Raw genomic sequence first — 22,360 nt, forward strand, 5'->3', positions numbered from 1 at the left:
ATGCTGTTTATAAATAACACGTTTGTCTTTGTAAATGCTCATGGGTGTCTAACATCATGTTAAATCCAATTTGCTTTTTTATCACAGCAAAGACAGTGATAATTGGGGGCTTAGGGAAAAGGGGAAGAAAAACACTGTGTTTGTCTTTGTGTTGTTTCTCTGCATTATATACTGAAATAGCTCATGATACTTTGTCTTCTGCTTTTTCAACAGCTGCTTCCACTGATCAGAAGACATAGGAGATTGAGGTTCCCTCGCTGAACACAGCGTGCCTGGCTTGAGACTTATGGTTCTTTGTGGCTGAAAAAGGCAAATATGGACAGTGACAGGGAATAAGCATTGCAGAGACCAGTTACTTGCCAGTAGTGCTCAGAATACCAAACACTCATGCAAAGGACACACAGGGATTTTGAAAATGCTGCACATTCTGTAACAATCTACTCCCCACAGACATTATTGATGCTATTTTGTATTGGAAGGCCAAAGTTCCTAATTTCAGCCCAGCTTCTGGTTCTGTGAAGAAGCAGATTATTGGACACGTTTCCTACTGCCTCAAGTGGAAGCTGAGACGTTCCATACATGCTGTCTGAGACCTGTGCAGGAGGATGGCCCCGTTTTTGAGAGGGAACGTTTTCACCTTCTTATTGGCTGAAGAAGAGTAAATGGCAAACTAAATAAAACATAATCTAACAGTGTGACCTTATTTACTGAAATCACATCCTATTGTATGTTCTTCACTTTTTTCAAGAACAGAAAACAAACTTCTCTGCATAGGAATACTATATTTCAAAGTTTTGTAACTGAACCTTTGTCACAATGCAGTCCAAAGAGTAAAACCAAGACAGGTAACTAATTTATATTGATCAAGCTATAGGGATTGTTGAAATCTGCACATTGTATTGCTATTTAAGTAATTAAAACTTCTCTTTTACTGCTTGTGAGTAAAACTGAAAAAGAAATGCAGCAAAGCAAAATCTTATAGCTATGCAACTTTTTTTTAATAGGAAAAAAAAGAAGAATTACGAATTTTAAGTGCTGCCAGTTAAGGTAATTTGTTTAACGGGTATTTTTTTAAAAACTGTTTCAGGTAATTATTTTATTGTACTACTCTCATCTCCAGGCTGCCTCCTGAGGTGTAAACGAATAACTGCAAATGTGGGCACAGCAAGAGTTTTTTGTAGGCATGGGTGAGGTAACATCGAGGTGGGATTTGTGTTTAATTTTTAAAACACTTATGCACAAGCTTTTTTTGTTTTCTTATTTTAATATTTTTTCATGGCAGAATCTGTAGTAGTTTGCATCTAAATCATTGGTCTCTTCATGTGAAGACCGGCATTTGACAGTGTGGTTTGTTTGTTTTTTTAAAAAGGCACCTGCATTTGTTTAATTTATTATTATTTTACTATATTATATTGGTATAACCAGGGCTCCATGAAATGTAGGATGTATCTGGACAAGTACATCAAGTAAAACTGTGGATAAGTATTAGTTCCCATAAAGTATCAAAGTTCAAAAAAAAAAAAAAGGACAAAAAACTGGAACAAATATCAGGGCTTCGAAGCATGCTTTTTATATCAAGAATTAATTCATAGTTTCTGAATTTCACAGTACAGGGAAGAGTTTGTGAATATTTATTAGTGACAGAAGTTTTAGTGGTTTCAGTAGTTAAAATAAATTGCGCAACACGTTAAATGTTTTTCTTGTGCATATGTAATTCTGCTTTCCTTTTTTGTTTAAGTACATATTTCTCTCTGTTGCTACTGTGATTCATATCAAAAAGAGCAAAGAACAGTAGCAACTGCTGCTATCCAGGAAAACAAGTGCATTGCATGTTGTTAGACTCCTGCCTTGCTTGCAGAGTGATTCTTGACTGGATAACATTTTCCCCGAATGTTGCTCTGTGAAATGCCTTTGTTGAGCTGCAAATCTGAAGGAGTCCAACCTAGATAACAGTCATGATCAATGGTGCGGTTTCTGCATTTTTTGGCTTGCATAACTGGTTTCAACTGAACCTATAACTATGGGGCCCTATTGTATTCCCTTTTTCAGTGGGAGCAGAACCATTTTGTCATACTTTCAATTCTGTAGTCACATCAAAGATACAGTAATTTCCTGTACAGGTTCCTCTTTAGCAGAGAATCATTGTGTTGCCTTGTATTATCATTAAGGGGCGAAAAATTACAGCACCTGTAGTATTTTAACAGTGACGTGGCCTGGAGGTCCACTTTTCTGATGTTTTGAATTCTTTCTATCTTCTGAAAGTAAAGCATTTGCATTGATTTAATGTTTACTGTTGGCTTCATGCCTACAGGAACTGATCTGTAGTATAAAGGAGGTAGGTTAGTGTTCTGGTGTCCCATGCTCCAAGGTCATAGATAGTCTTTGGCTTGGGGATTAAGTAGATAAATATTTATAGACATAAATTTGTTTACAACTTAAGCTCAGTTTCTGTAGTTCATATTTTAGTACATTTGCTGGGTTTTTTTGTAAACCTTGATTTTTCTGCAGTCAGATGCAAGTAGATGGTTCAAAGACCCGACAGTCATCACTGCTGACCTATGCTTAGAGCCAGTGTTTGAAAAGCGTGCCACTAGCCATTGCTCTGATCTGCAGTTTTGTAGGCAAGAGTGGGCCCAGCTGAGCAGCAATACTTTGGATTGTTTGTTACGAGGTCAGCCTTAGATCCTAGTTCTGCATTCCTGGTATATATAAACCTCCTTTCAAAGCCTATGGATAGTTGGCTTGTATCAAAACCTGTAATATGGACCAAGCGTAGAATGACCCTGGATGCGTAAGACTGGTGCTTAGGTTTGAAAACTCCTGTAGAAATTCACCTGCATTAAGCTTTCTATCACCAGCTATGTTGCTTGGTTGGAGATGAACGCACTGTATACATAGCTCTAGTCATTGGCAACACCTTCATTTTAAAAACATCCTCGCAGTGGTCCTGAATCGTTTTGTTTCAAAAGGGGGAAAAAAGAGCAAACAGGAGTCCTGTGTTGCAGCTGAGGAATACCATGCTTGTCCACAAGAAGCAATAAGTTAAATTAGGGTGCGATATGCTTCTTTGCCTGTAAATATATTGAAATTGCCAATTCTATGTTGTTTCAGAATATTTTCTGTCATCTGGCCTATATCTTCTCGAAGTACGTAAGGGTGTGAAGCAATTTCCATACTCAGGTCTGCCATTAACATGCTGCTTGCCAGAAGGGGAAGAGTAGACACAGCACTGTCTTGAAATGTGAGGTTTTTCTGAGCTTGTAACATAACTGTGTCTTGAGTAGCAATTTTTTTTTTCTAAAGTTAATAGTGGAGGTGGCTATGATTTGGATTGTATATAACTGTACTCCATACAATACCAAGAGAGCCATGCTACTGTCAGTACAGGGCACTGATTATCCTGTTTTTTATAAATCAGTACATCTATAATAACATTTTTCTTTTGAACTAGTCAGCTAATTTTCTTTCAACATGTACATTAGATGGTAAGTTCAATGGGACATAGGAAAAATATGAAGCACACTGCAAACTTGCAGTATTTTATTTTTGGGAAGGGTAAAGTGTTAAGACAGATGGTCTTGTTTGTAATCAGTTTAATTTTCATATTTGAGGGTAAGCGTACTGCAGTATTTTTAAATGGAAAATTTGTAGGTAATGTACAAAGATGTGGGTTGGTACTTGTGACCTTTTTTCTCTCTCTGCTCCCCCTCTTTATGATATAAAGGGGGTTTTATGACTTAATCTTGAGATTTATATACTTATCCTAGTTCTTAATGTTAGGAGTACTGGCTTTTTAATTAAATGTTTGCTGAAAGACTGGAGAGCTAGTAAACCTGACTCCCAGAAGACTAAAATCTCAGCAAATGTGGAAAAGATAATTTTTAGTCAGAAATATGGATCTTTGGTGTTTATAGGTGGCTAATGTCTAATACACAAGATGTGTTTATGGACGTTTTTAGTATGTCGTCTTTTCCATTTGAGGGCTTCAGAAACTCACTCCATTTTTTTTTTTTTTTTTGTGTACCACCAAAAACAGAGAACTTGGCACTTGAATATTCTTGCTATCTCTAAGAAAACAGCAACAAAGGATATGTTGGTTCTGGTGCAGGCCATGATATCTCTGAGTTTCTGTGAACTTTAGCTGCTTTGTCACATTGAAAAAAGAATATGTGTGTGTAAATCTGGTATTGCCGTTTTGTATCTGCTGATTCTGATGTACAGTGGAGCTTCCTGAGAAGAGACTACCAAATATCCTGGAATGCAGAAATGCCACTACGGGATCTTGCAACTTACCTTTGCCAGTGGGGGATTAGCTCATTTTTTCCAATCAGTGCTACATTTCGTGATTCAGTTTCCACTCCTCAAAGCCTAAAACTCCTTTTATTATCAGTTTCTTCCCTTCTTCCTCTCTGAAGAAATTATGCTTTTTTAGGGCCTCATCCCCTTAATCTTTGGAAATGCTTTCCATTGGCATCATTAAGAGTAAAGCATGAGAATGTAGTTAGAAGAGAAGGGCTTGTTTTGCTACCACCCAGCCAAATGCATTTGGGTTTTTTTCTGGTTTTTTTTCCCTTCTTCCTGTAGCATTGTCATCAGCTTGTACCACTAAAGTTTTTGTCATCCAAAATACTCCATGTGAGAAATTCACATGAGAACCATGGCCAGTTTCTGCTTCCTAAATGCAAAACTTCTGCAGTGTTTTTCTGTATAAATTAACAGAGGCACTGTTTGCGCCTGAAATCAGATTGAAGATGGTTTAGCCTGTTGAAAAAGAACAGTCCTGCGAGACTCTCCAGTTGCATTTGGTTATGTTGTGAGACCTGTCCTACGATTTGGTTTGCTTCTCAAGTCACTGCATAGCGTTTTGTAACGTAATTTCTCAATGAGTACATCAGAGCTGATAGTGGGATACACTGTAACATGACCTAATTGCGGGGTGTTACTAGTCTCTGAAGACTTGCTCAGATGAACTATCATAGGATTATCCTGCACCTGAAGATTGGACTTGGTTTTGTCTCTGATCTAATAAGGTGCCAATGTCCAGTAACCAGCAGGCAGCGAGCCCGCTACTTGCTGATCTTTCTGGCAGCTTTTAATCTATGTATGTTTGTTTGAGAGACTTTTGCCCTTGGGTGTGCTTTGGCAAAGATTTTGCAATGATAAGTAGGATTTGCTTGATTCTGGCAGAGCTTCAGATCTAAGTAACATGACGTTGCAAGTACCTAATCTGTTGCTGAATCCTGTTGCTCTTGTTTTCCCTCAGATCTTTTTTTTTTTCTGTTAATTTGTTATTTTTAATAGTAAACACTTCTCAAGTGGGCACAAGCTCTTGAGGTGTGAAAAGTAACAGAAAGAGGCATCAAAGCATGACTGTGTGTTCTTCCTGTATATATTAAGATGAAGCTCAAGTATTCATTATCACACAGTAAAAAATTCTCTTCTAGCTGATATTGCCAAAGTACTGTAACTTTCAAGGAAGAAAGGAGGCAGTTTAGGTGTAGAGGGGACGTTTTAATGAACTACTTAATTTTAAAAGCTGCATCATCACATTTAACAAGTGGTGATCCAGCATTAACTTTATCACTTGTTTGAGAAACTTGTCTTGACTCTCCGTACCATTTAGCAGAGGTTCCTGCTGGTAGAGAGCACAGTGTGTATCCCCCCTTTTTTATATGCCTCTTTCCACAGAACTAACCCTGTTCACAAAGTGTTAGCTGGAAGTCCATGATTGCTTATGAAATGCTACATTTATGTGTAGTGGTAATGGACAAGATGTCTTCCTTCATTATCCTTTAAGCAGAAATCAGAATGTAATTTGCGATGTCTAATGTAAAACATGTTTGTAATTTTTTTTTTAATTGAGCAGTATGATTGCAAGTTGAGTTAAGTTGTTCTAAGGTACTTTTTTCAATGGTCTGCCAGTACATAATCATGAATGAAAATATTTTTTTATTGATTTTTAGGTTGTATGTTTAACATTCCATTCATGTAAAATATGTATAAATATATGTAATAAATCTTTTGAAGCACAGTTTCTATCACACCTCCAGGAGTCTTTTTGTTTGTTTGTTTTTCCATCAGTATTGGCTAAAGAGGCACAGCTGTGGGGCAGAGCTGCTGTATGTCTATGCTACAGACCAAACTGAAAACTGAGTGAGAGGAAAAGCAGTGTATGGTGTATGGTCACAGCTGTAAAAGCAACTTGACATCTAGGCTGTCTGCAATTCTGCAGGTAGGAATCCAGACTCTCTGGGCCAGCTTCTGGCTCTTGTCACAGCCCCTTTAGCTCTTTGCATATCCTGCAAAGCGGATATGTGACAGGCTTTTATCCAGCTGGCTAAAGATTGTCTTGGCAGAGCAGAGCCGATGTCGCTGCTGTTTTGCCAGGATAGATGGTGGCTGGAGGAGGGGTGGGTCTGGTTGGTGTGTCCTCTTGTGATCCTTCGCAGATATAATGGCCTTCTGGATTAGCATAATTTAGAGTCAACACATGATCAGTCAGATCCAGAGGTAGGAAATTCGTGTGGATGGTTTAAAAAAGGCAAACCACCTCCTTCCCCATCCTTTAGAGATGGGGGAGCAGGAGGCTCAGCTAAATCAAAGCATCAAGCTGATAAGCTTAATACACTGCTCATTCGTTCTGTCTCCTCTATCCAAATACCCTTCTAGCTTTGCCTTAGCACACTTGGTAGTTGCCTCTCTAAAACTGACTCTCTGCCAGCGTACCCATGGCTCAGCAGCGAGTGGATTTCCCTGTCCCTGATGGCTACCAATGCTCTCCCATCTCAACCTGAAAAGCTGGGAGAAGGCTACTACACAGGCTTCTGCAGAGATGCCTTTGTTCCTAGGGGAGTTAATTGCTACCCAGAGCCACAGGTGGTGTTAAAGCTGCCTACAAATGAGCTCTCTGGCATGGGCATGGAGGATTTGTACAGATGTCTGCCTGAAAACTTACCTTCTGGGTAGCAGCTGCAGCTAATAAACTCATCAGGTCACCTGCCAGTGCTGTAGGTAGCCGAGGGCTTCAGAGGCCAGATAGCGTTATTACTCCAAATCTGCTTGTTTGCTCTGGCAGCAGTTGAGGGACCAGCACCATTGTGTTAAAAATAAGTGAAATGAAAGCAGTGGCACAAGTCAGCCCTGCACGGTTGAGCACGTGCAGGTTTGTGGCTAGGCATGGGGTGAGCCTGCTGGGGGGAGAGCTGGGAGCTGGTGCATTGATTCCCCATCACCACCCCCAACCAGCGCAGGGCAATGCTCCATGTATCTGTGGCACTCTGAGCAAAATCAACGTGCATTTCACCAAGATTATGCATGGGTGATGAAATGAAAAGATTTTGCTTCTCTCTTACTCCTCAGACAGGAAACGCCACCTCTTACGTTTGTGCATTGCATCTCAGACGAACAGGGTGCTGCTCCCAGCTGGGGGCTGTCGGTACTCTAACAGTATCTGCCGCCTGAGTCTAACGCATGGTTATTTAGCATGAATTCCTCAAAGGCTGGATGTCCTTTCTTTCTTCCTCTTCTTTTGAGAGAAGCTTTCTGGAGTGGTCATGAGTAGCAGAGCTAGTCGTCAAAGCACAGGGACAGTTACGACCCTTGCAAGTCTCTCCTTGGGAGCTGATGGTTTTAATGTATGAATTATTCAAGCCTACACCAAGAGACAGTTGGATATAATTACTATGGAACATGTCCGTATCTCTTGCTAGTGTAACTGTTTTTCCTGCTTGGCTTCTGGGAAGCCTGAATTCCTCCACTGCCAGTAATTCCTGTGTTTTTTCTTCTCCATCTTGGGCACGAGAAATGAGAGCTCTATTATGGAAGCAATTGATAATTAGTTAGAACTGTGTTTGGCTTTGCATCAGGAAAATCTGCTGGAAATTATTCCAATGGAGTAGGTACAGAAGTTCATGTGTGGAATTTAAATTAGTGGCATCTGTTGGTTTCAAGTTTATGCCCTCCCGTGTACTGCTGTGACGTGGCTGGAGGCGAGGCGCTCGGCTGTGCAGGGAGTGCATGGCGCGGCAGCACGGGGCTGTTCCCGGGGCTGCACCGCGTGCAGGCGGAGACGGCGGCTTGGGGCCGGGGCCGTCAGGACGGTGTGGTGACCAGCGCAGGCCTCGGCTGTGCTAGCGCATGCCATCACTTGTGTGCAAAGGCCAACACGTGGGTATGGCCAGCGGTTGATGTATGGTTGCATCTGGGTGTGGTGCCGCTTTTAGTAGCGGGAGTGACATACCTGGCGTGCAGCAGAGAGCAGGGAGGGAGCAAAGACTCCCTGCAGCATTAGAGCTAAATGGGGGTGGTTTTCTCTCCCGGTTTTTGAGTGTTGCATGCTGAAAGGTCTCGTCTTCCTTCCCACTTCAGCACTGAGGCGATGCCTGTGCTGTATGGTGGTGCGAGGTGTCCTTCTCCGGCTTTGGCATTCAAAGGGGCCCTGCTCCACTGCTCGTTCGCTGGGCAGCAGCTTTCTGCTGTGCTGCTGTTTGCTGTCGGGTTCCCCGCGGCGCCGGTGCTGGCTGCGCCCTCCCGCAGCGGGGCTGCGGTCCTGCGTGAGGATCCTCATCCACTGGAGTTTGCTCAAGCTGAGATGCCTGGATTTGGGGAGCCAGGGGAGGAAGAGGGGTCCTGAAGAGGCCTCAGACGGACAACCTGGCATGAGGGTGGCTTGAGGACGAACAGGCAGCACTGGGAAGAGGCTTGGTCTCCTTCCTACTCATGTCCCTTGGGGCTTGTGATCTTGGCAAAGTTGCTTTGCATCTCTGGAGTTGTTCTCCACTCCAAAACAGAGTTTGCGCTGGCTCGTAAGCTGGTTGGGACTCTGCGGTATGACAGATACGGAGGGGCCTGCCAAATTCTCACGTAGCCTACAATTTCCTTGATGTGCGGTTGCCCCTCGAGTTGCAGCTCACTGGTGTCACCTCTGGGGCGTAAGCACTGCAAACGCGAGTGTGCCTTTCCCAAGAGTGGGTTTCACAGAGCAGCCACCCGAGACGGGCGCTGGCTCCGGCTGTGGTCGCCGGCGGCTGGGGCACTGCCTGTGCTGGAGTGCGGGGTGCTGCCCGGTAGCACAGCCTCCACTGCTTCGAGACAACCAGGGACGACTGAAGCGAACGGTTGTTGCGGGCACAAGTGCCTGAATGTGTTTAATGATGAACTGGCTCTTTCTTCTGCCTTAGCAAAAGCCAAACGAGACGGCGTTTTCCAGCCCTCGGTTACCCAAGCATCTGTTTTCTGAGGGGGATGAGATCAGGGCTGCGTGGGGGCAGGGAGGAGGCTTTGACATAAATAAATAATTGTATAAAGCCCATCGTCGGTTGACGTAAGATGACTCACTCCTTGCAAAGGCAACAGAGTGGAGGAGGCAGATATTAAAAGCACAGGGATGGGTTGCCAGCCGTGCTTGGCTCCGATCACCATCCGCGGCTCGCTTGAAGCTGCAGGTGCTCGGCACCTCTCTGGATTTGGCCGGTTATATTTTGAGTCATGTTGTGTGTCAAGCTCCTGCCCTGCTTTTTACTTTCGCACTGGTTACAGCTTGCTTTGTATGAATGTGCGTTTAAATCTTAACAAAGACTTGCTCCCCCCCACTCGTAGTCGTTTCTTTAAGCAGACTTCAAACCAAAAGAGGAAAAAAAAATCCCAACCCGCTCCCCTCCCTCCCCACCGCGGAGGCAGCCACGGCCATGGGCGAGGGGGAAGCTGCAGTGGCGGGCGATGCGGCTGCGGGCGGTGGGTGCTGCTGGCCCTGAGGCCTCTGTGCAGGGGCGCATGGCCACTGCCACCGGCCCGCCTCAGCCCCGGTGAGCAAGTCGGGGGCTTGTAACGGGGACCGTCCCCTCCCATGCTGAGACAGGAGGTATCCTCCATCCTGCCCTGATGGATCCGTGTGGCAGCTTAGTTGGAAAGCTGCTCCCTTTAAAAGTTACCCGGACCAGGATTAATGTTCGGTAAATTCAGGATTAACGAATCCAGCAGGTAACAGAAGCAGGATAACTTGACAGCTTTATTTGCTCAAGTAGTGAAGTCTAAGTCTCTTGGCTTGCAAAGCTTTAGCGGCTAATGAAGTTGCTGCTACGGAGAGGGTGAATCCCAGGCCACAAGCAGCAGAGCAATAGTTTTGTTGTTTGCAAAGGGTTTCCTGAAGCTCCAGCTCTGGCTTTCCTCCACGAGAGAACCCGCCTGCAACGGGCACAGCCTCTGTGCGAGGCATGATTCACTCCGGGACGCCGCCTGCCCGGCCGCCCACACGAAAGTGGAAGTGGATGGCGGGCTGGGCCGCGAGCGGGCAGTGCCATGGCAGGGCTGGGGCCGGGCTGGGGCTGTGTCAGCCCCTCCGGGATGGGGGAAGCACGGCAACATCCCTGCAGAAACAGGAGCACGGGGCCAGGAGGTGTACAAGCTGGTGGCTGCTGGGGAAGGAGAAGAAAGAGGTGGCCATAAAGTGGGAAAATTATACCTGCATGTTGTTTCCCCATCTCTCTAGAGCCTCCAGTCTCCCTGAGGGGCTGTGGGAAGCCCCTGTGTTTAGTGGCCCTCGGTAACAGCGATGGCTGCAGGCTCTTTTGTATGGCAATGACTTGGGTATCGACACTGTAAGGGATTGCTTTACCCCTGCAAAGGCACTGAGGTGGTGTCAGCAATGCCAGAAAGCTGCTGTGCTGGGTTGTCGCCCTGGGGACTCGCTGCAGACGTGCAAGGCCACAGGACGTTGCCCTGGTTTCTTAGTATAAAACCACGTCTGTGGTTCTTGCCCCTGGCCAGTTCTGTCAGAGAGAGACCCTGAGCACCCACTGCCTCAACGTGCCTGGTTTAACTGGCAGGACTTAGCACCTCGCCGAAGCCCTTAACATTTGGGAGGAAGAAAAGTTGCTTTAGCCAGAAAACAAGCAGCGCGTGCGCTTCTGCGGCCTGTTTCACTTTCCTCATGTGGACTGGGGGCTAATGTGGGCTGTCAGGGCAGTGTGCTCAGGGCTGCACGTCTGCTCTGCCTGGGTAGGTTTAAGCCCCATCTCCCTCCACCTTCCCCTGCTGAGGGGAGTCCTTTAAAGTCTTCAGGCTGCAGTGCCCTTGGCTGGGGAGGCATGGTTTGGGGGTTTATTTCCTTTGACCTCTTCTGTCATGATGCTCCTCAACTACAGCCCCCGGTGGTGTGGATGTCTTCCTGCCCAGCCATTCCCCAGGGTTGTGTCTGTACCGTAGCTTTTTCCTCTGAAATACCAACCCTCAGATCAAACCGTCCTGTCTACCTAAGGCGAGTTATTGCCAAACCTTGCAGCTCGCCTCCCTCACCTGCCGTTCAGATCTGAGAGTTGAGAGTGAATTGGGGCTAGTCTCAGCCCCTCTGAGATTCACAGGGAATTCAAATATAAATCCATCAGGATAAAAGACAGGAATTCCCCAGTGCCTGTGGCACTCCCTGCATCCTCTGTCAGTTTGTACACTGGGAACCCAGTGGCAAGAAAGGACTCGCCACTGTCCCATAAATCACCTTTTCAGAAGCCTCACCCTGTCCTACAGGGAGGCTGCGCTCCCAACCAAAAAAGCTCCCTGAGTGCGGTAACAGAAGCAGTGTTAAATAAAAATAATAATAAGACAGTCCTTGAGTGTGGTTGGCAGCCCTACAACCTGGTGTCCATTTTCATCTAACGTGATCTTGCTACTTTATTTCTACTTGCAAAGCGAGTGTCAACGCATTCACGTACAGATTGTCACTTTTTGCTTCTAAGAATATTTGTTTCATGAGCTGTAAAAGAAAAGGCCTCTGCAGTGACTTCCAGTTCCTGGTGGCACCCCCTTCCCTGCTGTCTTTGGCCCATCTCTGACTCCTTTGCTCCTAAACACTGCTGTTTAGAAGGTTTTATAATAGGCTCCTGTTTTCCTCTGCCAAACCAAGGTAACTGAAAGAACTGAAACCACAAGAAAGCGAGCCTGGATCGCCCTCCTTCCCTCTCCGCTACTCCCATGGCATGGACTGGGGAGATTAGCATCCTGTATTGACTCTGATTAAAAGACCAGAGGACGCGTGACGCACACCACCTTGCAAGTCTGAGGCTGAGGGAGCCGAAGGGGCAAGTTTGGTCTGCTGCGCAGCACTGATCTGCGATGGGATGCTCCTATGCATTTTGCAACATTTTGCTGCTAGTGGAGGTGCCATCCTGCAGCAAACTGTCCCACAGCGCCGAGGCCTTGCCAGCGCTACGATCTGTGTGTGCAAGTACTCTGCCATGGGGTTACAAACCTCCCTGAACGGGTTTCTGAGAACCGGAGATGCAGTCCTCATACCCAGTGAGCAGTGTGAAACCAGCTTTTAAAAAAGCATCCTTTTCCAAAGGGGCTGTGTGAACAGAGCTGGAAGCCCCTTTGTTGGACCAGCTCGCTCGAGGGCCCATGTCTTTTCTGGCGTTACCACACACCTTGCACCAGCCAAATACAAATGTTGTACCCTCAAGCCAGCAAGGGAATTTGCTCCCAGCGGCCGATGGAAACACAGGGAGTTTCTGCAGTGAGTATGGCAGTCGAACTACAGCGGCAGAGTGCTGCAAGAGTGTCTGTACCCTGAGCCACTGTGGTGGTTTCCCTCGCTGCCGGTAAACGAGTTGTATGTGCTGTCTGAAAGGCCCCTCGTGGACAGAGGTGGCTGTGAGCGGCCTGCTCCAGCTGTGACAGCTCTTCCCTGTCTTCTACAGCCAGAGTTGTTGGGCTGTCACGTTCACAGCTGGATCTAGCCAAGTGTCTGCTTCAGCAAAGCCAAAGGAATTGCAGGGAGTCGGTGAAAAGTGCTTTAAAAAGCTATTTATTATCACTGTGGACAAATGGAAAAAAAAAAAAAGTAACACTGTATACAAAGAATGTCTTAGCAAATTATGACCAAGTCTTTAAAAAAAAAAAAAAACAGCTGTCTCTGAATTTCAGTAAAAAATGCTCTCGCTGCAAGCTGCAAATATGTAGCTCAGAAGCGCTCTGCAAATAGTCCTGTAACACTACAAAGAAAGAAATGCAGCCTGAACTGCTGTGCCAACACACCAGGAAATTCAGGTGTTTCCAGAGCAGCAACCAGTTTCCCCAGCTCCAGATTCCCAAAGCTGTGATATGATGTGTGAAACAGCCCCGCTGTCCTGGCTAAATTGGGAGCAGGAAGCTGTGAAACCTCTCGCTCTTACCAATGCCAAACCAAGCTCTGCTTGGAGCTGGAGGACCAGCCCGAATGAGCTCTCGCTACCGGAAACCCTCTCTGAAATGAATGATTATGATTGGTACTGTAACCTGTACAGAACTGTATCCTACACAGCGCTGGGCTTCATCCTGCCACCACTTACTCTGCAGCCATGTTTCTCTCTTGCAGCCCAGTAAACACTGGTGTCCCTGAAAACACTGGCCTAGATGCTTGGTTTATAACAGATGGGCACGTAACAGGATTTGCAACAGGTTTTAGGATGTTGTCAGGCTACGGATAGCTCCCAACACCATGCTAAAAAAAAGGGGCAGAGGTGTCTGAATGGGAAAGCTTGGAGGGCACCTTCAGGGGCGCTTTGTACATTTGAGTGTATTGGTGAAATGAGGAGAAGATCTGGAGTTCTTAACTGTGTATGTTCTACCTGGTAAATGAGCAAGTAATTCAGTAATGCGCACAAATGGGGAGTACGCCTCTGCAACAGAGGCAAATGACACCCTGGGGCAAGGGGGGCTTCTTGTACCAGGGTCTCCTCACCTCTGCGAAGGCAGGCTGGCAGGACATGAATAGCATTTCGACAAGGTGCATGGGTGTGTGTGTGTGTGTGTGTGTGTCTGTGTGTGTGTGTGTGTGTGTGTGTGTGTGTGTGTGTGTGTGTGTGTGTTTTAAAAAAAAGTCACTGAGAGGTGTTTAGTGTTTTTTTTCAAGGCCTTGTTTCGGCAAATGTTTTTGCAGTTGAAATCCACCTCCTCCGTAACAGTGTGCCCTTTTGCTTCAGTAAACAAACGGCTCAGGTGCAGAAATCATTCAAGTTAGCTGACTTTCCTCTGGCACGGTCTGATAGCCTCATCTGTCTGCCTCCCTATGAGAAATCAGTGCTGATATCATGGCCAGGGAGGAAAATCCACTGAAAAATAATGGACACTTTTTTTTTTTAACTGCTGGCTTTGTGAAAAGGCTTTATGAGTGTTTTAAAATGTGTCTGGGAGCTGAAGGAAGTTGGGAAGCAGAAAAGATCTGCTACCAAATGGGAAAAGGAGAGACCTGAAACTACAAAGAAAGTCTTTTTTTCATGTTTTTCTTTCTGGGCAGATTTGGGAATGGGGAAAGGTGGGGATTTGCTGGTTTGGCATTTTAATGAGAGATTCTTCTTTCAGCCTAGTGTGCTTTTGTAGGCTAGTCAGCAAGTGGAGAATTGTTTCTCAAAGCTGGTGGGTAACATGGGCGAAGGAAGGATCATACTTTTCCATTTTGGGTTCCTTGTACATAGTGTGGGGTAGAATTTGAGATACCCTTTATGAAGACTACCTAATTTGCAGAAAAAAAATCAAATATCCCACTCCTCTGGAAGTTGGTCTCTTTTACAGGCATCTAAAATTCTATTCTCCAAACTAATTATCTGGGGGGGATAATGCTTCCTTGCTGGTTCTTACCATTGTTACCTACATGTTGCCTTGCACTTTCCATTAATTCAAGTACAGAATAAAAGCTTTCCAAGCAAATCTCAAAGCTTCTGTGTGCTTACATGTTGCTGGGAGAAGGGATTTCAACTCAATGCAATTGATTTTCAGTTGTCTTTTCTCCCCACTGAAGCTAGGCAGCTTAATATTGGTGTATTGCCACCAGCACAGTGTCTAGGCCAAGAGCGAAGGCAGTGAACAGCTTGCTAATTAATTTTTCACATTTATCTCCAGACCCCCCCCAGAATAAACACTGTGATAACAGGAGGTGGCAGTTTCTATGCAGCCCTCAGGAAATTTTAAGCAAAGGTGCTTTATTGCCAGTATTATGATTTTACAGTGATGTGAGTGAGGGTTTCTAATTGTATAAAAGTAAATGTATTGGCTTCAGTATGGAAAAAAGATTACTGAAAGTAATCTATGCCCGTGGTATTCATTTCTCCATAAATGCAGTGCCCACAACTCCGCCTTTAGTCAGGGGGGAGATGAGGGCCTAATTTCTAGGCAGGAGAAAAGTATTCATGTTGAAAGCAACAGTATCACACAGCTATTATAGATGGTTATGTTTCCAGTAAGGCTATGCATGCTAATTCTTCAGTTATGAGGACTATAATACTGTGACCTTATGGAGTTGGTGCATCTTGCACCCATTCTTGCACATACATATATTTATATATATAAATAAGTTAGAGATTATTTACATCACTGTACAGAAAAAACCTAAACTCACTTATCAAAATGCATACACCTGCCAGTGTGTTTGGGCTGGTAACACTTTGCATTTCATCTTCAAAGCACCATACAAACATTAATTATTTACCAAGGCAACTTCCCACTCACCAAAAGGATTAAGAATAACAGGCAGGGTAAGGAATAGAGCTAAGGGAGTGTAGCATGTTTGTAAAAAGGCAGCTTATCGTATATCTCTCTCCCACCATGAGCACTGCACATTTATGCCTTTATGAACTCTGCAGTCCAAGTGGAGGAGTAACCTTTGTAACACGAAGCTTGTCAAAATGGGAAAGTCCTCATTCAAAAGCAAATGATCCGTTCTTCATTTTCAAAAGCTTTGGCCTCTTCTTGGCTTATTAGGTTCCCATTCAAACTGTTGGAGGGGGAAAAAAGGGGATATGAAAGTAAGGTAGTGACAGCTTCCCAGCTTCTGTTTTTCCAAGCTTTTGGAGCAGACATCAAAGCTTTCCATGAACTACATGCTTCCCAAGTGCACAACTTGGGAACAAGCCTCAAAGGGGCAGGCTACAACACTGTTGTTTCCAATCCACATACAAAGAAAGAGCCTACTTCTTTAAAAACAAAAACTGAACTAAAACCTAAATTTCATTAAACTAAAATCATTTCCCTAACTGTGCTGGATACCCAGCTGCTTGCATTTCAGCATGCAGCAGGCTTTGAGCCTGCTTCTTTGAGTCTGAAAGCTGATGGACTTAGAGGCTGACCTCTGTGTGTTCATTTTCAGAAACCTTGGCCATACACAACTGGGGTGCAAAAATCATGTGCTGCCTGGAGCTAAATGTTAGGTTGATGGGGTTATTATGAAAAGCAGCACATAGCAGACAAAGGTTCTTAACATGTAATGGGCTAGTTTAAAGAAATTTAAACTGTCTTTAGAGCATTTTGTGTCTTCCATGGCAACAAGGGAGAAAAACTGTGTTAAGTACTCAGGCGTTATTAATATGAAATGACTTAAGGCAAAGTTTTCAAGTCTGGCTAAATAAAGCTAATCTACACTGATGTTTACAGCCCTAAATACAAGCAGCCCAATAAATGCTGCTTTCAGAAATGCTGAATACTATTAAACCATTCAGATTTATGAAGTTATTAGGGTTAATAAACACTTGTGAAAATCCAGCCAAGAAGAATCGAAAGACAGACTTGGGCTTGAACACTCAGAATGACTTGAGTTGGGATATATGCCTCCTCTATAGACGACAGCAGACAGTGGCCTTTGAAAAAGACATCTCTTCCACATCTCCAGGGAACACAATAGTCAGACAGTGAGTCAGCATCTTTCTAAGCAAGAATTCAGTGTCCTTTCACTAAAACAAATATATTTTTTTGAAAACAAATTTCAAGTTCTATAAAATGGAAGCAGCAAGGCTAAAATCAACCTAGTTGTATTGACTCCTGTGCTCCCTGAGGTGAGGGAAGGAAAGTGGTATTTGGCTTTGTGCCACATAATGCACATGCATGACTATGTGATGCCTACCTACTCTAAAACAAGCAAATCTTCCAAAAAGTTAATCTTCTTGCAGCTTAGCACTTTTAGTGTGTTTGGAGCATTGCCCAAAGAAAACCCAAGCCCAAATTCTATCAACCAAATTAGTAATGTTCATTAAATGTAACCATCTCCTACTTATTGGGATTTAGCTCCTTAGAAGCATGAACATGTTCAGAAATTTGAAAATAAATCAGGACAAGCAAAACTTTGTCTATAAAATTAGGCCCCAATTCTGCAAACACATATGTTCTGCAAGTCACACAGTGGTAGACATGGATGTGAATTAACAAAACTGCCTGACATTCATAACAGACAGGGAAGCGTTTTAATGACAGAGGCTTTTTACCTATTTGAAACCCCCAGCTGAACTACAACTCCTGTCTCACATAAACTTGTTCTGATCTTTTTTTTTAATGCTGGAAAATAATAATAATGCCACAAGCATTTTAAAGGGAAAGAAAGTTTACAAAGTGAACTTCCGAGGAGGGGATCCTTACCAGACTTCTTTAATGGCTGTGTTCTCCTTGAGAGCTTCACTGAGGTACTTCACCCCTTTGGCTGTAATTTGATTCTGGATAAGCCTAAAAAGAAAGCACTTCATGTCAAACTAACATGATGGATCTTATTTACAGCATCCCCTTCATTGCATACTTAGTACACAGTATTGGTCAAATGCCCCACAGATGCACTTTCACAAACAGAGCCTGGAGTATCAGCCTCTTCCTTTCAAGCTCCCATGTGGTTACATCCTGGAGATACTGGTCTTAGCTGACTTACACTGATATAGCTTAAATGATACAGCTGACAAATTTCTGCTTACTGAGGAGTAGCATTTCTAAGTGATGTAGTGAAAACTCTGAGTACAGAACCTGTGCAGGCCTAATGTTCTGGCAATTATGATTCAGAGGTTGCCAAATCCTCCCGTCCTGTTTATCAGACCAGCAAGATCTTTGAAAAATAATGCATTTAATTTGGCTCTGGTATGAGCAGGTGCAAGTCCCTTTGAAGCTAATTTAGCAGCTCTAAAGTACACCTAATCTGAGCTTAGAGAAAAAAAAGATACAAAAGATCCTTAAGCAGCACAATTGAAGAAGCAGTAGGTAATTCATATTAACTACTGTAGAGCATCTCTGTAACTAAAAAAAAAAAAGAACAATCCCTCATTTACACAAGTATAAAAATACACATCGGCCTACCCTAGTTCAGTATTTACCTTGCAGTCTATCATGGTGTGTCCCACATGTTTACTATTCCATGTGACCAGCTGAATGAATCCCATAGGATTCAGGATGTGGCTGAAAACTGGAATGAACTGAATGATCTCTTAGGCAGGGCAGGAGGGAAGGAAGGCAGCAGGGAGGTATTCCCATTAAAGGACTTTCTGCACTTGGCAAACAAATCAAAATGCAAAGGGACCTAGTGAGCTCTTTCACCTACTGGAAAAATATTTGCCTCAAGTGCAAATATCTATACAGGTCATCACCTTTTGGAGATACCCACTGGTATAAGCAAGAAAACAGGATATAAATTTGTCTGCTACCAGAAACCCTTGGGCAATACTGAGCCACTGTAAAGACAAGTATCTAGGGTGCTATGTCTGCTTTGCATGGGGAGAGATTTATTATGGGCTCAGGCCAAATTGTCCAATGAAGCATGCCAACAGCTGTGCACAAAAAGTCAAGGCTCCCACCTTACATTTTCAGGGTGATGGGCACCAGAGAATGTATTGCTTTCCAAAGAGGTTACAAGTACTCAGCACCTCTGACAACCAGCATGCTTCCTAAGGGACATGAACTATACAGGGAATGCTAACACGTGGTTAGCAAAGACTTTGTATATAGTCTGTAAAAGGACTCTGTTTTTTTATGTTGCCTAATCACTTGGAATGAATGGACAGACAGCTGCTTCATGGCCCGTATCTGCCCAGCCCTCTCAATGGACAAACTCTTGTGAACCACTGGATTAGAACGGCCAATGATGCCTTTTCTTAGAAGTTTAACAAATCCCTTTGCAAATGCTAGAAATAATAATGTCTGATTTCCTGGGGATTGTGTCATGTAGCTGAGTGTCTTGCATGAGTGAAAGTGCTAGCTCTGGAAGAAAACTTCCTGCGAATGTGACAGGTATGTAAGTGCCCATCATGTGTAGGTTCTTGGTTGTGCAGTAAGAGTTGAGCTTGATACTTTGATGGTATGATAGTAAGTAGTAAGAGTGAAAATAAGGTTATTCTATTCTAGCTGGTTGCTTGTATTTTTGAAAACTGTATTTTTGAGGCCAGTATTGTTCTGCTAAAGGTGGATGAGATCAGCTAGTTGTTCAAGTGTTACCAGGACACACAAACAGCTTAAAACTCTTCCCTGTATGAAAGCAGGTTCAACATGCTAGACAGTAGCTTTATTAACTTTCCATTTGAACTGTCTATAACCAGTCAGCTGCATCCAGAGCATGCATAGAAAGCTTACTGTGACCTACATAGACTTGGAAGGTGAAGTTTTAATGCAGTGACTGCCAAAGAGCCTTGTGCCTCTGTGGAATGTAACTCACCATAAATGCACTAGTTTCTTGTTGACCTTCAGCATCTCCGCAAAACTCATTGCTGCCTCATCATCCAAGTAATTTTTAGTCAACCTAAGTGGGAGAGAACACGTTCACTTAGGATGTTATCATTATTTTACAACTCCGTGTTTTTCCAGTTTGTCTGTGACTTAACTTTAGACAGCCAAAAAGGGATTTGCTGTTTCTGCCTCGAGCGATTTCTAAAAGCTGGACACAAAGAGGCATCAAAAGAAGTCCTGGAGGTAAGAGAGACAAGAATACTGGACCTTTATTTCTCAGAGCAGTGATCTAATGATGCTTTCTCACAATGTTAAGGTGACTAAAAGGTGGACGAAATGTGGTGGAAAAGGTGTTCAATGGTAGAGACAGCACTGAAGCAGTGAAAAACTGTGAGGACAAAGAACTTGATTTCATATGATGGAAGTGAGAGAAGATGGGGAACACAGGGTGTAGGGAGTAGAAAGAAGCATGAACCAGGAATGTAGGTAGGGCTGCACAAGGGGAACTGAGAAGCCAAAACTCAATACAGTGCAAGACAAAGGCAGAGCCAGATGGATTAAGTCATTGCTTTCAGCCAACTGTATGCAGAGACACTAAGAGACCCCCATTAGTCTAAAATCAACCAATCTTTCCAAAGTTATGTGCGATATGCAGAACCCAATATGCACACTCTTCTGGTTGCCACAGTAAAGTAGCTCCAAAATGCAGGACAGGTCTCTGTCAAGGGGTCTATGAACAGCACTGAGGACTGTAAACTATCATCAAGAGTCATAAATTCCCCTCTCCAGACCTCTGCACCCTCACTGGACACAGGCTTAAGGTCTGCAGATGTAAAGTTTATAAGCCACTGCGTGAAGTGCATGGTCTGCTCCCCTCTCAATACCGGACTGCACCAAAGCTAGAACTGGCTGCACCTGAACACACTCAGTGCAGATGGAAGGGTATCCTACAGCAGCATAACAAAGCCTGTAGGAATGTAAGGAGTCCACATTAGAGATGCACCTTCCCACAGCATCGCTAGCAAATGTACCCATGATCCTACAAGCAGGAGAGCTATCAGCTTTGCAGGCTGAGAGTCTGCTCACCTCCTGCTCCTCTCTTGAGAGAGAGATGCAACTCCCTGGTACCTTTGCATTTCCAGCATGTGGGGCTGTCCCAGGTCTGCCCAACTCCTGACCCATGAGGAGAGTAATAAACTAAGAGCACTTTCTCCTCCTCTTCCCTCTGGGGACCCCCTGGTTACTGCCTTTCCTAATTTCACCCTCTCTCTTCCTGATGCAGTCAAAGTGGAAATCTCCCCAGCAAGTCCTCTGCCTGTTTCCCTTCAGGACAAATCAGGTACTTCTCAATCTCCTCAGCAAAATGAAGGAGTGGTTATAGCGTAGTGACTGACTACCAAGTGAACGTGGAAGGGGTGGCACACGCTTTGCTGTACAGAGTCTCCAAGGTCTCGAGGAAGGTGCAGGGTGCTGTTCACACCGAAATCTGTGCCGCTGCATTAGTTATGATGGCAGCCTGAGTTAAAACTTCCAGCTTTCATGTTACACTCTCTTTCTTTTGGGCTGGGAGTTGGGGATGTGTCCTGAAGGACATGTGCTGCTGGTCTATTAGTCATGTCCACTTTAGAGGAGGAAGAGGAGAAGTAGGAAGTCACAATACTGATTACCAGAATATTCTCACGGAGTTGTTGTGCTGCATAGCTTCAGCAATACTTTTGCCTCCCTCTGTTGTGATGCCGTTGAATGCGAGACTGCGAAGTAAACAGCAGACAGGAAATTGTAAGAAATAGCCAGCATGACTTGGTCCTTCCATTGTTTTAAATACTAATGAATATCCAGGATGATCTCTATCACAGTTGTGTCGTTCAGCATTTGGGTGTTTCAAAGGCTCATATACTTCACAAACCAGTTAATTCCTTATGATTTTTACCAGTGAGAACAGTTCATAGGCTGCAGCCTGAGTCTATCATTCAGGCTGTAAGGTTTGCCATCAATGAGTTGTACTCATGGGACTGAAAGCAGAGTGGCCACCAGTGATTTTGGAAGTTGTCTTTTTTAATAAGGAGAGGGAGTTGTGTTCATCAGTATACAGGTTTGCACACGCATTTATCATCCCAACTCCCCATCCACACTGAGCACTTTGTCTTTCAGGTGGGGTGTTCAGACTCCTAAATACCCCATTCATCTTCCAACCACAACACCTGCTGTTATATATGGGGAGACAAGCTTGTGAATGCATGCTTTCCATTGCAAACCACAAACATTTCCTAGTCTGCCTTTCATTCTTTGAATAGGCAGTGGCAAAAACATCCAGTTAAAGTTATGCTCCAGGCTTTGAGAGTTCAAAAAGCAGTTTCCCCTTTAGAAGCCAGGCCAGAGCCTGAAAATAGTGCAAGGTCTCAGAAAAAAGCAGAAAGGGGGGATCAAGTGGGGCAAAGGCTTGTCTAACTATGGCATGAGTATGTGTTAGCACAAGTTTCTGCTAACTTCAGCAGAAACTAAAGATTCTCTGTCCCTCGTGATTGGGCCTAAAAATGGCAAACATGCTAAAATAAACTGACACAGCAGTGACTATCTTTCCTTAATCTTTGCATTAAGCTACCACTGGTGCAAACTATACATTCAAATCATGAAGCAAGATTAACCAGCAGAAGATAAGGAGTGAACTCAAGTGCAAGTACACTACAGAGAATTCATCCTGCACAGGCACCAGCAAAACCTGGCTCTAGCTAGCACAGCTACCCCTCCTTATTTTTACAAGTACCTTCATCAGCATATTTGTTGCAGGCTAAGAATCCCAGGCATAACCTGGCTCTCATTCAGGTTGAATCTATTTTCTTTCAAATCTGATGCATCTAGCTGGATTCTGCAATTAGGGGAAGATGGCTATTTCAGATGGCTTTTAAATTTTAACACATCTAGGTCACTGCGC

At 44.2% G+C, this 22,360-nt stretch overlaps 2 protein-coding genes across 5 annotated transcripts in view; one reads left to right on the top strand and one right to left on the bottom strand.

Moving 5' to 3' along the window:
- The window catches only part of ZNRF2 (zinc and ring finger 2), a 63,545-nt gene extending 57,514 nt beyond the window's left edge, over positions 1 to 6,031 (top strand). For both annotated transcript variants that reach the window (XM_064506110.1, XM_064506109.1), the window contains exon 5: positions 214 to 6,031. The gene's annotated coding sequence lies outside the window, so the exon portion shown is untranslated. The remainder of the gene's footprint in view (positions 1 to 213) is intronic.
- A 6,749-nt stretch (positions 6,032 to 12,780) lies between these two features.
- The window catches only part of NOD1 (nucleotide binding oligomerization domain containing 1), a 31,542-nt gene continuing 21,962 nt past the window's right edge, over positions 12,781 to 22,360 (bottom strand). For 2 of the 3 annotated variants that reach the window (XM_026098791.2, XM_026098790.2), the window contains exons 9-12: positions 21,096 to 21,179; positions 19,418 to 19,501; positions 17,371 to 17,454; positions 12,781 to 15,739 (exon numbers count right to left, since the gene is read on the bottom strand). In XM_026098791.2, the coding sequence (XP_025954576.1) occupies positions 15,667 to 15,739; positions 17,371 to 17,454; positions 19,418 to 19,501; positions 21,096 to 21,179 (325 nt within the window). In that variant the 3' untranslated portion in view covers positions 12,781 to 15,666. The other variant, XM_026098792.2, reaches the window with a different exon arrangement.

Source organism: Dromaius novaehollandiae, chromosome 2 (genome assembly GCF_036370855.1).
Source record: "Dromaius novaehollandiae isolate bDroNov1 chromosome 2, bDroNov1.hap1, whole genome shotgun sequence".
NCBI lineage: Eukaryota > Metazoa > Chordata > Aves > Casuariiformes > Dromaiidae > Dromaius > Dromaius novaehollandiae.